The 16,910-nt window shown below is 43.7% G+C and overlaps 1 protein-coding gene across 5 annotated transcripts in view; it reads left to right on the top strand.

Annotated features, from left to right (window-relative positions):
* Positions 1 to 11,268, top strand: part of LOC133133110 (connector enhancer of kinase suppressor of ras 2-like) — a 71,584-nt gene extending 60,316 nt beyond the window's left edge. For 4 of the 5 annotated variants that reach the window (XM_061249113.1, XM_061249111.1, XM_061249112.1 and 1 more), the window contains 7 exons: positions 578 to 651; positions 1,677 to 1,748; positions 3,509 to 3,576; positions 3,676 to 3,776; positions 6,154 to 6,649; positions 8,125 to 8,321; positions 8,773 to 11,268. In XM_061249113.1, coding sequence (XP_061105097.1) covers positions 578 to 651; positions 1,677 to 1,748; positions 3,509 to 3,576; positions 3,676 to 3,776; positions 6,154 to 6,649; positions 8,125 to 8,321; positions 8,773 to 8,817 — 1,053 coding nt within the window. In that variant the 3' untranslated portion in view covers positions 8,818 to 11,268. The remainder of the gene's footprint in view (positions 1 to 577; positions 652 to 1,676; positions 1,749 to 3,508; positions 3,577 to 3,675; positions 3,777 to 6,153; positions 6,650 to 8,124; positions 8,322 to 8,772) is intronic. The other variant, XM_061249110.1, reaches the window with a different exon arrangement.
* The last annotated feature ends 5,642 nt before the right edge of the window (positions 11,269 to 16,910 follow it).

Below are 16,910 nucleotides of genomic sequence, written 5' to 3'. Positions count from 1 at the left end.
TCATTGATACTGTGATTAAATGTGATTCATATAATTACAATTAAATACATATTTTGATTGCTGCTCTTCTCCGTACATATTTTGATATTTAGAACGGTTCATTGTGTTATGTTTGAAAGCATTTTCATTTTACAGATTATTATTATTTTTTTTACATATGACTTTTGCAGAATAGGACTGTACATAAATAGTTTTAATGTCTGCCATAGTTGTCACACAATAAATTAGCCTGGACCATTGGCTACATAACAAAGCTTTTCAGCATTACACAACAGCCTGGTTGAATACTCAATTCTGAGAATTATTCAGAGTGGTATATGCAGATCTCACCAGTTTGGGCATGCAATGGGTTTGGCATGGGGTTGCTGGGCTTTTATTTGACAGGAAATACCTCTTGAGGATTGTGAAGAGGAATTTTCAATTTGCTGCAAGACTGAGATGCTACAAGGACTGGACGTTTTGTTGTTCTGTGTTGATATGCAGCTTCTCTGTCTGTGTTTGTGAGTGGGGAAAGAGAAAGGGTGTCTGAGTGACAGATGAGAGTGAAGTGAAGGTATTTGTATGCTCCTCTCCACAGGATGAGAAGGCTGAGGGCTTTGTCAGTCTCCCAGAGTTCAACATTGATCGCGCCAGCGAGTGTCGCAAGAAGTAGTGAGTACACACAGGAGCACAAATAGAGTCAGGGGCACTCGGGGGAATACTGGACAGCTTAGACAGGGCCATCCCACCTGCCACATCCCACTTACGTAATTACCCCAGCATTCAGCCTCCATTCTGCATGAGTTGTGTGTGGTCCTGCTGTGTGCACTGCCGTACGTGTGTGTGTGTGAGTGTGTGTGTGTGTGTGTGTGTGTGTGTGTGCGCGTGCATGCGTACATGTGGATGTGCGTGTGGTGTGTGTGTGCGAGCATGCATGCGTACATGTGGATGTGTGTGTGTGTGTGTGTGTGTGTGCATGCATGGATACATGTTGGTGTGTGTGTGGATGTGTGTGTGTGCGTGTGCATGCATGCGTACATGTGGATGTGTGTGTGTGTGTGTGTATGTGTGTGTGCGTGTGTGCATGCATGCGTACATGTGGGTGTGTGTGTATGTGTGTGTGTGTGCGTGTGCATGCATGCGTACATGTGGATGTGTGTGTGTGTGTGTGTATGTGTGTGTGTGTGTGTGTGCATGCATGCGTACATGTGGATGTGCGTGTGTGTGTGTGTATGTGTGTGCGTGTGCATGCATGGGTACATGTGGGTGTGTGTGTGTGTGTGTGTGTGTGTGCATGCATGCATGCGTACATGTGGATGTGTGTGTGTGTGTGTGTGCATGCATGCGTACATGTGGATGTGTATGTGTGTGTGTATGTGTGTGCGTGTGCATGCATGGGTACATGTGGGTGTGTGTGTGTGTGTGTGTGCATGCATGCGTACATGTGGATGTGTGTGTGTGTGTGTGTGTGTGTGCATGCATGCGTACATGTGTGTGTGTGTATGTGGTGTGTGTGTGTGTGTGTCTGTGTGGTGTGTGTGTGTGAGTGTGTGTGTGTGTGAGTGTGTGTGTGTGTGAGTGTGTGTGTGTGTGTGTGTGTGAGTGTGTGTGTGTGTGTGTGCGTGCGCACATTCACGAGTGCGTATCTTTGTGTTCCTAATTTTTTCTATATTTTCTATATTTTCTATGTATTTCAGTGCTTTCAAGGCCTGCCATCCCAAGATCAAGAGTTTTTATTTTGCGGCAGACAGCATGGATGACATGGACAGGTGAGATTCAGGCTGGAACGGACACACAGGAATGGGCGGCACAGACACGGCAGAGCTTAGAGGGCAGAGCCACACTAGATTGCCGTCTGGAATAAAATATAGCAGCGCAGGTTTTCGTTTGAACCTCATTGACCTTCTTGCCTTTCCCCTAATGACTGAATTCAGAGCTATTGAAAGCCCTTATTGTCATGCAGCGCCGTTCCATTTCCCACCAGAAATGTGTTCATTACTCAAGTGTGCGATTACCATGTTAATGAGGCCTCTGTGCAATGCAGAGTAAAGTGTACGAGCCGCTGCTCCTGAGCAGAACGTGCTGCGCTATTTACAGTGGATACATGAGGACTCAACAGCAACGTGCGTTTTGTTAAGATGCAGTGTTTATTACCTTGCTTATGTTAAAGGAAGTAGGCACATTAGAGATGGCACTAATTCGATACATATTGAAAATAGGCAGTTGAAGGGCCTACAGTACTAATTAAATGAAAGTCTACATATAACCTCCTTAGATTAGGCCCTGTTTAGATGAGAACGGTTTCTCAAAAACAGAAATGTTTTTCCCTTGCTTTTCCAAACGAAATCTGCGTTCATACGACGACGTTGTGATAAAGATTCCCCTTTGTGCAAAAACATTTCAAAAGCTGTATTATGCATGCCAGGCCAGTGGGTGGTGGTGTAGCTTTGCAACTCAACATTACAGAAGAACACCACACGCCTGCTGTCTTCTACTGGTGTTTAGACTGATTCGCGCATGCATATTAGGGTCTGGGTCGTCACACTTTTACATCATCACGCACCTCGTCCCACTGTTATCACAAGAATTGCGTTTTACAGAAATGTCATTTTCAGGACAATAAGAGCAACCCAGAGAACATAAATATCTCAGTTTTGGCAACTCACTGCCCCGCAGTATGGGGAGGTTTTTATTGAACATAAAGTCAGCTGATTAACTTACAATATCTGAAAGTATTATTTGCATTCTGGAATTTAATGAACTGGTGCGGCACCAGTGGGGCCACATTTATGATATTTAGGATATTGCCTCCAAATGTCACAATGAAAACACATATGAATTTCCCCACAATTCATTACTGCAGAATTGGGGGTGATTACGTCGTAGACGGTAATACCTCTGTAAAACAGTTATAGCGTGTTAAATGCTTTGTGCAACCTGGCCAAAAAGACAGTGTACCATTTTCATTATGGTGTTACTTTGGGACAAACCGAATATTCATTAATTCATTCATTATCCTAACCCGCTTATCCTGAACAGGGTCGCAGGGGGCTGGAGCCTATCCCAGCATACATTGGGTGAAAGGCAGGAATACACCCTGGACAGGTCGCCAGTCCATCGCAGGGCACACACACCATTCACTCACACACTCATACCCACGGCCAATTTAGACTCTCCAATCAGCCTAACCTGCATGTCTTTGGACTGTGGGAGGAAACCGGAGTACCCGGAGGAAACCCACACAGACACGGGGAGAACATACAAACTCCACACAGAGAGGCCCCGGCCGACCGGGATTCAAACCCAGGACCTCCTTGCTGTGAGGCGGCAGCGCTACCCACTGCACCATCCGTGCCGCCACACAAACCAAATATGTTTTTCCAAATGCAATCTGGGGTATATTTTTAAGCATTTAGTCACCAAGTCAAGTTATGAATATTGAAAGGACATCATGGATGCTTCCCTCGTCCCTGCCTCTTTTCCGCCTTCACTTCCTGTTTCCTGTTTCCTGTTTCCTGTTTGGCTGCAGGTGGCTGAGTCGGCTCAGCATGGCAGCGGGGGGCTACATGGAGAGGGAGGTGATCAGGCAGGATCAAGGTGGGTGCAGAGGAAGAGGTTAAATCCCCCCCGGCGGGTGAAGGCTGGCTTTGCGCTGCCTAAACGGCGGTGCCTCTCTCTCTCTCTCTCACCCTGCAGACTACTGGAGTGAGAGTGAGCAGGAGGACAATGAGACGCCCTCTACGCCCAAACAGGACAGTCCCCCGCCCCCCTACGGCACTTACCCCCACACCAGCCTAGTGAGTCTCCGTCTGTGTGCGTGTAGGCAGCTCAATGTAGTAATGGGCGTAATGTTAAACTGAGGTTATTCTTTAAAGAAGCACGATCAGTTTACTTGAGACCCTTGCTCAACATGGTTTGTCTTGCTATTATGAGCAGTGTCAGGGAAGTTACTTTTTACATTCAATTAACAGTGATAAGTTACATTCCATATTACTTTCTATCCGAAGTAATGCTTTACATTACTTTGTGTTACTTTTGTGTTACCTTTATAAAATGACCTTAAATTAAGCACCAAGTGACGAGGTATATGAGGCTAAATGGAATAGAGAAAATTTTCACAATAACTTTGCCATTCCATACATCAAAAACATAACTTTTCTGCCTTAGGCTTGATTTATACTGTTAAGATACATGTTGATTGAGAAAATTGTTCTGTATGACGACACATTCACTGATGCCCTTGCTCCTCTAGCTTAATGTTAGTGTGTACCTTCTTCAAATGTTTTTTTTTTTTAAATGTTAGATGTAGACAGTTCCTTATTGTGTGGCTAGAGATGGCATTTTACAACAATGGTCTTGCCATTGATGAAATGAAAGTAATGTGTTTATTTCCACGTGTAGAACAACCTTTTATCGGCTATTTTCTCTGATTTGATAACAGAAAATAATTATTTTGTGGTGTTACTTTTCCTGGCTTACACTGGGTAGAGCACATAAATTGGTTAGATAAAATAGAAAAAAATTAGTGTAGAAATGAGTTTGATGACAGTAAGGCCTGCTCATCTGTGTGGGTTGGAGGGGGAGGGGGGAATAAAAGGTGGCTATCATAAGCATGCTTCATCCACTCTCACATAATAAGCGAATAAGGAATCCCAGCCCACTTGTACTTGTGTATTGTCTTCATATCTGGATGCTGGCTCGGCGGAATCTGTTGTCACACAAGTAAGGGCGACCTGTAGCGTAGTGGTTAAGGTACATTACGTGGTTTGATCCCCGGTGTAGCCACAATAAGATCTGCACAGCAGTTGGGCCCTTAACCCTGCATTGCTCCAGGGGAGGATTGTCTCCTGCTTAGTCTAATCAACTGTAAGTCGCTCTGGATAAGAGCATCTGCCAAATGACATTCATGTAATGTAATGTAAAGCTGGTCCGTGACCAAACTTTCACCCTAATGTCAGCTGCGTATCTCTACTGAACCTTCACTTGTTAAGTAGAGCTTATGTGTGAGGAAAAACAGGAAATGGTTGAAAAGAGAAAAATAAAAAAACGACAAGGGATAATCCTACTTGACTGCCCCTTCTCACGTCAGAGTGAGATGAGTGCTTTAATTTGCCCTGTCTCATCCTCTTATCTCCCAGCTCTCCCAGACTAACCCCCCCTTTTCTTTCTCACGTTCTCACTCTCTCTTTCTCCTCCTGTCGACCGTACGGAGAGAGCGTTGCAGAGAGTGACAGAGGGGAGGGGAGACCTTGACGATCATTTTCTTTTGGAAGAATGCAAAAAAGAAAAGGTTCAGAAGGGCAAAATAATCCACTGTAGCTCCAGTGGTCCATGTTCCGCATGGGCGCGAAAAAGGCGTTTGTGAAGCGCTGGGCTGGGTGAGATGTGAGCTCTCGCTCTTCGATGAACGGGTTTACTCATTCAGCGATGGCGGGACGCGCGTTGAGCGAGCGGCGTGTCGTTCAGCATTCGGCACCCGTCATTCAGCAATACGGCTTATCGCCCGGGCAACTTCACACCCCAGACTGGCCCAGGATCCCACGCTAGGGAGGGAGGTTCTGGAGCCCAGGCGTAGTCAACAAGACAAAGCAAAGTTTGAAAATGTTCTGTTTTCAAAATGCGGGTGTGTCTTCAAAGTCTCCCGGTTAGAACAGGCCCATTACCTCAGGCCTACAGAGATCGTTTTGCTTCTGAGAAGGCCTGGTTAAAAACATGGCGGCTTGCTCTTCTTCCCTCAGCAGGGTAGAACGTGCGGTAAGCCTCACGGCACCCAGTTATGCCTGAATGTTAGGACGAGAAAGGGGATGAGTTGAAACACACCCCCACATCCCCACCAGTAAATTAAGTATTGATCGCTCACATAGTCTGCTTACATGCGCAGTGTGACTCGACCAGCACGCATTACATTACATTACATTATTGGTATTTGGCAGACGCTCTTATCTAGAGCGACGTACAGTTAATTAGACTAAGCAGACAATCCTCCCCTGGAGCAATGTAGGGTCAAGAGCCGGCTGTGCGGATCTTATTGTGGCCACACCGGGATTAGAACCACCGACCTTGCGGGTCCCAGTCATGTACCTTAACCACTACGCAACAGGCCGCCCCGCGTCGGTCGTTGACCAGGTTACCTGGCAGGCTGAGTGAGTAACTCCCCCCCCCCGCGTGTCACAGATGACCGAGGGCAGCCCTTACCTGGAGCCCAAACACGGCCGCCTGCCCTCCGTGGAGACGGCCCACTCCCCGCGGGAGGAGTTCCACCCCCAGGCCCTGCCGGACAGCTGCGGAGGCTCCCCCGCCCGCAGCTCCACCAGCCAGCGGCGCTCCTGGCAGGACCTGATCGAGACGCCGCTCACCAGCTCGGGCCTGCACTTCCTGCAGACGCTGCCGGCGGAGGACCCCCCTCCGCAGGGGCCCGGCGGGGGCCTGTCCCCGGAGCCCCGCCGCCAGTCCACCCTCCCCGCCCAGCGCAGCCTGCTGCGCGACCACTACGGCCCCCTCCCGCCGCCCGACGGCCAGAGGGTGCGGGAGCTGTGGGGCGCCGGGGAGAAGCCCCGGAGCTTCACCCTGCCGCGAGACGGGGATCTCTACGCCCTGCTCACGCCTTCGGCCGGCACCTCCGCCTGCAAGGACCCGCACGGGTACCAGGCCGGGCTGAGCCGAGACAGAGGTGAGACGTCGTCGTCGGAGGCGACCGGCTTCGCTCGACTGTCTTAACGTCCGTCTGTGCACCGTGGAGTCTGAGCCGAGCTAGCGTGACCTAGAGCTACCGCTGGCTGTGCTGATACAGAGCGCTTTGTCTCACCTGAAGCCATATCTGCGGTGCTTCTCATCACTTTGAAAGCCTCCTCACTTTCAGGCCTCTGCCCGGATTGAGATGGCTGTCTGTGAATGCCGGACTTCATTCGGATTATTTATCTCAAAAAATGAAAACAAATCCTGATTAAATAATGTACATTGTGCAGCGCACGCAGACATTTTAAACTGCACGCTTACAGTGCAGTCTGTGAACAGAGGTGCAGTTTCTGTCCTTTTGGCTCAGTTCTCCAGCACATTGGATTTGAAATCAAACGATGAGTATGAGGTTAACCTGCAGACACTCACCTTGAAATGAAGGGTATTTACATCCATATCAGGTGATCAGTGAAGGAATTACATCCCTTTTTATACATATTCCCCCCATTTTAGGGGACCAAAAATAATTGCCCGTTCACAGGCGGCTTCTCAGCTGTATCGTTGTACCAAGATTCAGCTTTGAGGATATGAAATACTGTCTTTCCTGATACGTTAGACCAGTCTTAATTAATATATTTCAGATTACGGTAACAAAATCTAAACATATGACGTTCTGAAACACTTTCAGCACAGTAGTTATCTCTGCTTAGACGCTCATGGCTGATCTGGAGCTTTAAATGAAAGTGTAATGTAAAAATGATTGACTTCTGTAGGCAATATGGAGGAGGGGAACTAACTGATAATGAAAAACGATAGAGCTGTTCATCCTGCTCCCCGGCTGATACCTTATTAAATCCTTTGCCTTGAGGAATATTTCCCCTTGTTTACAACACAATTTGGTTGATTGTATGTTTTGTAATGTGAGTGAATTCAATGGTTTGTGGCTTTGTGCATATTTTTAGTCAGTCATCCTTCTCAGTAAGAGGTATACAACTGTGGAACGCATTACCATCTGAAATAAAAAAATTGACAGAGCTCAAGGTTTTTAACACGCATGCAAAACAATGGCTGAAACTGAAGCAAGTTTGTGAACACTGATTTTATGTATTATTAACATTTTTATTTTTTGTCTTTGCCCTTATTTTAGTGTTTGTCCCTGTTTTAGTCTTTTATCTGAACTGCTTTTAATGTTTTGGTATTATTTTAAGTTAATACCTTCTGTACTTCCTGTTTTAAGTTTTAAAAGCCTGGCCCGGGACAGGGGTTGCAAATTAGCCATGGCTAGAAACCCGTATGCATGGCATCTACTTTGTATATTATATATAAAGCAATGTTGTATGCATTTGTCCCTGTTAATAATAAACAAATTAAGAAGAATTAAGATTAAGAATTAAGTGAGAAGCGTAGAGGTGAAGAATCGTCCAAAAAAAAAAACCCTTTCTCACCCCTCCTCTCTGGCGCCCCCCTCAGGTGAGCAGGAGGACCGGCAGCATGCAGACTCTCTGCAGGACCTGTACAGGGCCCTGGAGCGGGCGAACCTGTCCCCCATGGGCGAGCGCAGGCTGTCCACCAAACTGGAGTACAAGCGCTCCTTTGTCCGACGCTGTAACAATCAACAGCTCAACGATAAGCTTCACCGCCTGCAAATCCTTCAGAGTTCGCTGAAGGTCTGTCTGTTCGCTTCGTCTTACTCTCTGTAACCGGTGGGCCCCTGCCAATAAAACCGAAACTTCTCCAGCTGTAGGCCTCCCTAGTCCCCGCAGCGGGTTGAAAAGCTTAGCAGGGATGGCTTTTCTAAATTGTGTCTTTTTTGTTCACCTTACATGTAAACATGAGTATATTCATTTGTGTGTGTGTGTGTGTGTAGAAGACGCTGGAGTTGCAGAGTGGTGGGGACCGTTTTAGTTGAGTTCTTTGCAGTTTGTCACACCCCATTTGGGTATGACTTCAGCTGAAGACTCCCACCATGTGGCCAAACACGATTATCGCAGTGCAGTGATTAAAAAAGCCTCGATTCTCTGTTGTTTTGTTCGTGCAGGTGTACGTCTCACAGTTTTCTAATGCGTTAATGCTTGTATAGGTATGCATCTTGACATGTTCACGATCTTCTCCTTTCAGCAGGATGTACAGCTGCCTGATACGGAGCCCCCATCCAGATACTGAAACAAGCTGGTTGCATGGCCCCCCAAGCGAGCTATCGTGCTACGGGCCTTCCTTTCTGCCCCACAACGCACCTTGACGGAACAGCATTGAGAGACAGTGATATTGTGAGGCAGCCTCTGCCCCTCTGTCCAACACAGTTTGTGAAGAAGAAGAAGGAGATATACAATACCACTTTGTGGTAACTTTTCCTCTGCATTCGACCCATCCTAGTTACTTAGGAGCAGTGGGGCAGCCACAGTGCAGCACCCGGCGAGCAAAGTGGGTTTTAAAGGCCTCGCTCGAGGGCCCGACAACTGTACGGATCTTATCACGGCTACACCGGGGCTTGAACCACCAAACTTCCGGGTCCCAGTCTTGTACCTTAGCCACCATGCTACAGGCTGCCCCCAATATTATGTGTGTGTGTGTGTGTGTGTGTGTGTGTGTATGTGCGCGTGTGTGTGTGCTTGCGTGTTTGTGTGCACGCGTGTGTGTGTGTGTGTGAGTCATACGTCACACATTCCCGTGCCCCGCGGGTCTCTCAGCCTCCTGACTGAAACGTTTTCTTTTTCCCATTTGGTCCTGTATCTCACAACACGAAAAATGTTGCAGTTAGTGCTGATACTAACCTACATATTTGCCCAGCTACACGGAGGCCACCTCTAGTGTGGGGGACAGAATACCTCCCTCTGTGGAGGGCCACTATGACATTCGAACAGGAAAGTCACATCCCATCTTTAAATTAAATTCTCAAATTTGACAGTGCCTTCATATGAAACACAAATCAAACCATTGCTTTTCTTTTTAAATACAGAAGTTATAGATTTTCTAAATCTGATTCTTGATCTTGATCATATCTAAAACAAAAATCATATTTTGAACCATTGATAAACCCTCCCATGAGATGGAAACCTCAGATAATTGTCCCCATGTCAGATGTTCAGATCACTGCCGTCTTGCAAAATAAGTCTAAAATCTTCTACCTTGCTCAAGCAGTAAGAAGCCCCAGAGTGTTCCCATTCCTCGACAGGTGTAAATGCGTCTGCCAAATGACTAAAATGTAAATGTAAATGTAAATGGTTCAGAGACCCTGATGTGCGTCCTGCTCCCTGCTCCTGCTGGTCCTGTAGAGCAGGACGCAGGGTGTCCCATTTTTTTTGGCTTAGTTTTGGTTAAATGAAAAAAAAAAAAAAAACGGGTCCAGCCACTCTCCAGGACCCAGGTTGCAGGCACGTGAGCTTAACAGAATAACGCTTTACTCCAGATTCCCAGTCGTGAACAAGCTGTTCTTTTTCAAGGGCAGTACTCCCAACAGGGAACGTCAGGCTCCGACCTGCTACAGACATCGCTGCTATGTTTGACAGTGCTTCGCACACAACATTCTTCAGTAATCCAGACATCATAACAGTTATTATTGTATATTGTCCTATTACAAGCTTTCGGGAGTCTCTCTAATATAGGGGTGGGCATGGAGGGCCGTATCAGTTTCATGACCGCTTCTGTTCTTTATTTAATCAGCCACTCAAAATGAATGTTGATAAATTCTTTATAAACCCATGAGTCAATGTTTTACTGTGCTCTAATCAATGAGTAAACTGGCATTGTTGTATATAATTAGCTAACTGAGCCAGGGTAATTGGTGAAAGCAAAAACCTGCATGTTCTCCTAGCCCTCCAGGAATGGCATTGCCCGCCCCTGCTGTACTTGGTGATCTGTAATTGTTTTAAAAACATAAGGTATACCCAAAGCCTTCATTACCTTTGTAAAGGGAGATGCCCTCATTGAAACGCATCTCTACAGGAAAAACAGATCAAATGGATAATTTCTGCGGTCTCGCCATCTTTCATTCCGTTCCAGTCTTCAGTATTCTGAGGAGTGTAGAATCAAAACTTAACTCTTTGGAATCAAACAAAGAATGACTCGACACACCTTTGGACAATTTCTGACAACATGTGTTTAGTCATTTTTTTCGTAATATAATATTTATATGGAAAGGTAAAAGTTTTCCATTTTGTTTGCTCTGTGCAATGTGTCCGTACGTGAGGGAACCCGCGTTGAGTCCTCAGTGTTGCTCCTCTCCATCTGGCTCTCGTGAAAATGTGCGCTGTTCTCTCCTAAATTCGGTGTTCTTCCTTGCACGTACAGAGATGGATATCAGTTGGCAATAATAAACCTAGATATATCAAGCTGTTAAAACATATATTAAACTAAAAAAGGGTCTATTTTTGTATGTGAGATATTTATCTGAATGCTTCGGAGTCATTTTGTATTTCTAAGGCTTGTGAGCCTCAGTCAGATGTCTCTGACCAGGCTTTTTCTCGTCTTGGTTTTGTGCAAATTATTTGACTTTGTATAAAATATTTGAACATGTTGTTCCCTCTCTGTAAAAAAAAAAATGTGAATTTGAAGTGCTTTCAAGCTCATGTCTCAGTGTCAAAAATCTGGTTTTATGAATAAATTGTTCAATGCTTAGATTCTTCAAAGTGCAGTAAAGACTTGATCAGACTACCTAACACTTCTGAATTGAAAGAGAGGCACACACACAAGGGATATAAGTGCTGGGTTCTGTAAACCACAGCATGCTTACACACAGAAACAAGCACACACCGCTACAGTACTGTGCAAAAGTCTTAGGCACCTGTATAACATTCTGTACAGATTCTTTCAAAAAGAACTCAGTGACAGTAAATAAACGTACTATACATTTGACATTACATTTGAGTATTTGGCAGAATAGTTAAAAACTGAATCAAATCCATATTTTTTGTGACCACCCTTCGGCCTTAAAACTGCATCACTTGTCTGAGATAGCCAACGCTGTCCTGCAGTTCTAAAAGACAGCAGGGAGGTTGTTCCAAGCATGTTGGAGAACTTCCTACAGTTCTTCTGCAGACTTTGGTTGGCTCCTTGCTCCTGATCTCAGACAGCCTTGATCAAGTTGTTGTGTAAAAAGTAGTAATATGTTACTTTTTTAAAAATGAAATACAAAAATGTCTCTGTAAAATTAAATATTTTGGAAAATGAATATTTGGAAATCTCAAATGTGTTCTTTCATACTAACACACACACACAAAAATAAACATATATATAATAAAGCCTTAGACTTCTGCACAGTACTGTACATGGGGATACCACAGGCAAAACTTTGTCACTTGTTTCCCAGAGGGACACGAATGACATTGAGGCCATACCCACAGGACGACACACACATGCACATATGATTAGATCTGGGAATTTGAGAAAAGGTAAGATAACCATATTCCCACCTATTACAGTGACTGCCACCCTTCCAGCATGAACAAGATCCTAATGATCTGTGTTCTGAACCCTGCTCCTAGGGTGGTGTGTTAACTAAGATCAACCACTAATAGATTGAGTAAGTACTGAATAACAGTAAACCAGTGGCCCTCCAGAATAAGGGTTAATAATCCCTGATTTAAAGTTAGTTATTGTACCAGAATCAGTGCACACTATGTCGCCTAACTCAGTAATGAATTAATATGGTTATTGTATTTTCCTACAGTGTCATATTTTATAATAATAATAATACATCTTAAGGCATTACCTCTTCTCACTAATTGGTTATATCGAAATGTTGAGGAGGGCCTTATATTGCACAACACTTTATGTTACAGCAGTCCTGTTTTTATGTGTTTTCTATTGGCTGAGACAGTTTTGGAAGGATATGAAGCATATTTTCTGATGACCTGCTACTATTACAATGGCTGTAATTTGTAGGTCCTGGACTTAAAACAGAAATACACTAGAAGTAATGATAAATATATGCATTTTATATTGTGCCAATAATTATTTCCTTCAGTTCAGTTGTCTCATGTTCAAAAGGATTTTGTTTCAACCCAAAATCTGAACAAATGGCATAATAATAATAGTAAAAATATTATAACCACTAACGGTAAAAGGCTGCGTTGCTCCAAGGGAGGACTGTCTCGTGCTTAGTCTAATTAACTGTATGTCGCTTTGGAGATGAGTGGCAAATGGCATTACTGTAATAACCAGGTGCATCCTTTTGGTCCAAGAGTATTTTTTGTTCGACATGAGGCAAGAAATCAGGGGGGAAAATCATTTTGATTCTAAGCCACATGGTTCATGGAGTTATGGGCCAAAACATATAAGTGTTTGTTATAGCGCCACCATCAGGCCAAACCGTATAATTGTCAGTACCTGAGTAGTGAGTGATATTTGCAAAACACTTCCAAATTTGGTAGCTCTATGCCTTCCGGTTTCCAGATACTTTTATGGCAGAAGAATAATGAATAATCATAATCTGAACAAGACCAATAGGCTCCCAGCACTTCATGCTTTGACTTCAAGTAATAATCAGGTAAAAGACACAAGTACAACCTTTGGTGGTATTATATCATGAACAGGCTGCTTTAAAGTAACTTGAGGGGTATTGCCTTGCTTTCATTTTAAACTGGAAGGCTTATCAATCTTTAACATAACATTTCACCTTTCAACAAATCATACAGAAATACCACCATTATGTCATTGTGCATCGGATCAAAATGGAGACTAACAATAAAATAAACAAAAAATATTAATGAGAAAAAGAAAACCTTAAATACACATTTAGTGTGCTCAAGGCAGAGCAACAGGCCATGGACTGGATGCAATATTGCGTACTGTTTTTATGTAAACGGCCATTATTTATTTTATAGTCGTTAAACATGTCTGATAATAATAGTTATCGAGAAATGAAGTGATACAGCTGATACAGATATTCTTGATTAGCATTTTTTTATTTTTTATTTGGTGCCCAGTTCTGGTTCGTGTATAACGAAAATCCCATACATAGCATACAATTTTTAAACCAGTGTGATCAATTGATAGATCCAGCATTAAAGTTTATATTGTACAGTGTACCTTGCTATGATCTCATTCATATAGGTCTACTGTATGTGTAGAAGCGGATAGATACGCTGCAATATCTATGTATATGGATCACTTGGATTCTCACTGTGGGAATAAATGTTGTAATGTTATATTCCATTACTGTGATTATTGTCCGTATGGGAGTAACGGGCGCTACTGCTGAAGCACAGTTGCATTTAGGCTGTTCTTCTTGAATTCCAATCCAGTCAGTAGACCAATCTTCATGCTTTAAAAAACCCCCCAAAAAAACACCTTTTTTGTTGACTGTCATCCCCTGAGACTGGGGACTATGCTGAGTTAATTGACCAGGGGCGGTACCGTCATCTCACTTCAGGATGTTATGCCATAGACCAGAAATACAGGTCTGTTCCCTGGTACCTACAACAAAAATTCCTAAACTGCTCTCCCATTCTTGTAATCTTCTCACACCTGTTTGTGCTCCCACATCCATTGAAATTGGGCGGGGAGGCCTATGGATCCAGCTCCGTTAGTTTGTTTGTTCCTTCGTTCGTCAGACTAGTATTACGTGTATGCCCCAAGCGGGCAACAAAACTACCTGCAGGCTACAGCTCACCTTTCCTTTTCAATACTGAGTCTGTGTTACTTACCGGTAAGTCATTTACTTAATGTTCAAAAGTACGATAGGTAATTTCGGACTTCTAACGGTCAAGAGAGGAGTAACAGCAACAAACGCCTTCAAACCACCACACTGTTTAACCCTCCCCCTTCTCTGTAAACGCGCTGACGTTGGAACGGCATTGGCTGTGGCAATTAGAACCAATTTTCAACCAATGAGCTTGAATTATTGTGCAGCTGTTAGATGTTTCGGTACAGAGTGCCAGCCCGTCTACTCCATATTTTGAAACACAAATTTAAGGACTATAAACACAGGCAGAGTCAACATGTCAGTGAGCCTTTTTCAATAATAGGAAGGTACTTACAACTGGTTATATCAAAACACAAATCTTACCTATTGTACCTTTTAAATATAATTTATTTAGTTTAGCCATCATGAAATGGCTGAGCTATGCGCTTGTCGAGAGGAGACGTGGGCTAACTAGCTAGACTGCTTACAGCGTTTGGCTTTATCTTTATATTGAAGTCAGTGCTTACGAAGCTAACTAGCTAACAACTGAGCTACAACTTGTATTCATTAGATAACTACCAACATAGTTATATCATTTATATACCATTTTCATACATAGTCCGACCAGTTTTAGGGGACCAAAGGTAATTGGACCAATTGGCTGCTCAAATGTTTCTTGGACAGGTGTGTTAAGTTTCATCATTAGTTCATGCATAAAGAGCAAAACATCTAGGATTGATTCTTGGGAGTCCCACCTGCATTTGGAGTCTGTTGTTGTCTCCCTACGTGATCAATAAAGTCAATGCCAGTAAAGCAGGCCATCCTTTGGCTGAAAAATCTGAATAAATTGATCTGAGACATGGGTCAAAATCAACTCTCAGGCACATTGTTAAGAAGCAAAAATGCACTGGTGAGCTGGGGCAACCTGCTAGTCCACAGAAGTCCGGTGCCGAAAAAAACCCATTGTAACTTTTAAATAGGTCAAGAACACTCCAGGATGTAGGTCTAGATGTGTCAGGAAAAATAGTTCACTGCATTCGCTGAGTAAATTGGCTTAAGGCAGTGCCACTTGCATACATTGTAAGCTACTATGGCTAGAACCGTATGCTAAATGAAGGTTAATGACACTTAAATTACTTGGTACATTACATTATTGGCATTTGGCAGACGCTCTTATCCAGAGCGACGTACAACAAAGTGCATACCCATAACCAGGGATAAGTTCGCTGAAAGACCCTAGAGGGAAGTACAATTTCAACTGCTACCTGTACAACAAAGATAAGGACGAGGGCCTTAATTTTTATTTTATTTTTATTTTTTATTTTTTGAGAACAAAGAAACAAACAAACAGAGCAAAAGTGACCAAAGTTAACTATAGGTAGGTAGATGTTCCTTTTTTAGCTGACTTTTTGTCCCAGGAGTGTTGTGCATTACTTCAACTTGGTTGACTGTTTATCCGTTAAAGGCTTAGCTTAACTGTTCTTATTATCAACATCAGGTGTCAAGTAATGGTCACCCACCCCCACCCAATTAAATCAGGTTGGGGGGGACAACATTTTTACTATTTGCTTGTTTTTGTATATCCAATTCCCACCCCAATTTGGAATGTCCAACTGTCCGCAACCACAGCCGCGTGCGTTGATGCCGCAAACCCCAACGGCTGATTCTGGAGATCGTAGACATCCACAGCTCTCTTCCGAAACGTGTGGTGTCACCAGCTGCTTCTTTACACATCACGGATCACAGTCTAAGCTTGTGAGTGGAGCCGGTGGAAGTACTATCCAGTGACACAATCAGCAGTTGAGACACAGTCAGTACAAGGCCATTGTAAATCCCTTCCTATAATTGAAAAAGGCTCAATGACATGCTGACTCACCCTCTGCCTGTGTTTATAGTCCTAAAATTCGGTTTTTAAAATATACGGTTGACGGCCCGACACTCTGTACCAAAACATTGTATAACTGTACAGTAATTCAAGCTCATTGCTTGAAAATTGGTTTTCAACCAATTGCCCCAGCCAACGGCATTTCAACGTCAGCACGTTTACAGAAAAGGGGGAAGGATAAACAGTGTTGTGGTTTGAAGGTGTTTGTTGCTGCTATTCCTCCCTTGACTGTGAGAAGTCCAAAATTACCTATTGTACCTTTAACAAGCTTGTGATCTGTCATGTATGGCTGCATTTCATTATATAAACAGCAGCTGACAAATGTTCTTGTCTTGTATAATTTTATTGTGGTGTAATTTATGAGTGAATCATTCATGGTCTATATATGGCTAATTCGCTGATTGATCCAGGGTAACTGGTGACAGCAAAATCCTGCATACACACTGACCCAGCCAGGACTGTTGCCTATCACTGAGCTAGTTAGTCTTTTCATAGTTATAGATCATAAATGTAGTTGACTTGGGATTTAGTACGATAGAAAAGACGTCAAGGAGTGATACCGTCAGGTGATTGAGTTGGATCATCTGTCCACTCTTATCTGCATAAGGGCAGCACTTGAGTCCTGTTTGGTTTATTTTGGCCAGAATACCTCTTCTGGTCCTTAAATATAACAATTCAATGCAATGTGCTGGCATTATAATTGATTAAATTGATACGAAGATAGCAATTATCCGATTCAGAACACTGGCA

This window comes from Conger conger, chromosome 7 (assembly GCF_963514075.1).
Source record: "Conger conger chromosome 7, fConCon1.1, whole genome shotgun sequence".
Taxonomy (NCBI): domain Eukaryota; kingdom Metazoa; phylum Chordata; class Actinopteri; order Anguilliformes; family Congridae; genus Conger; species Conger conger.
Note: the sequence above shows the minus strand (reverse complement) of the source record. Positions and strands in the feature narration are given on the sequence as shown.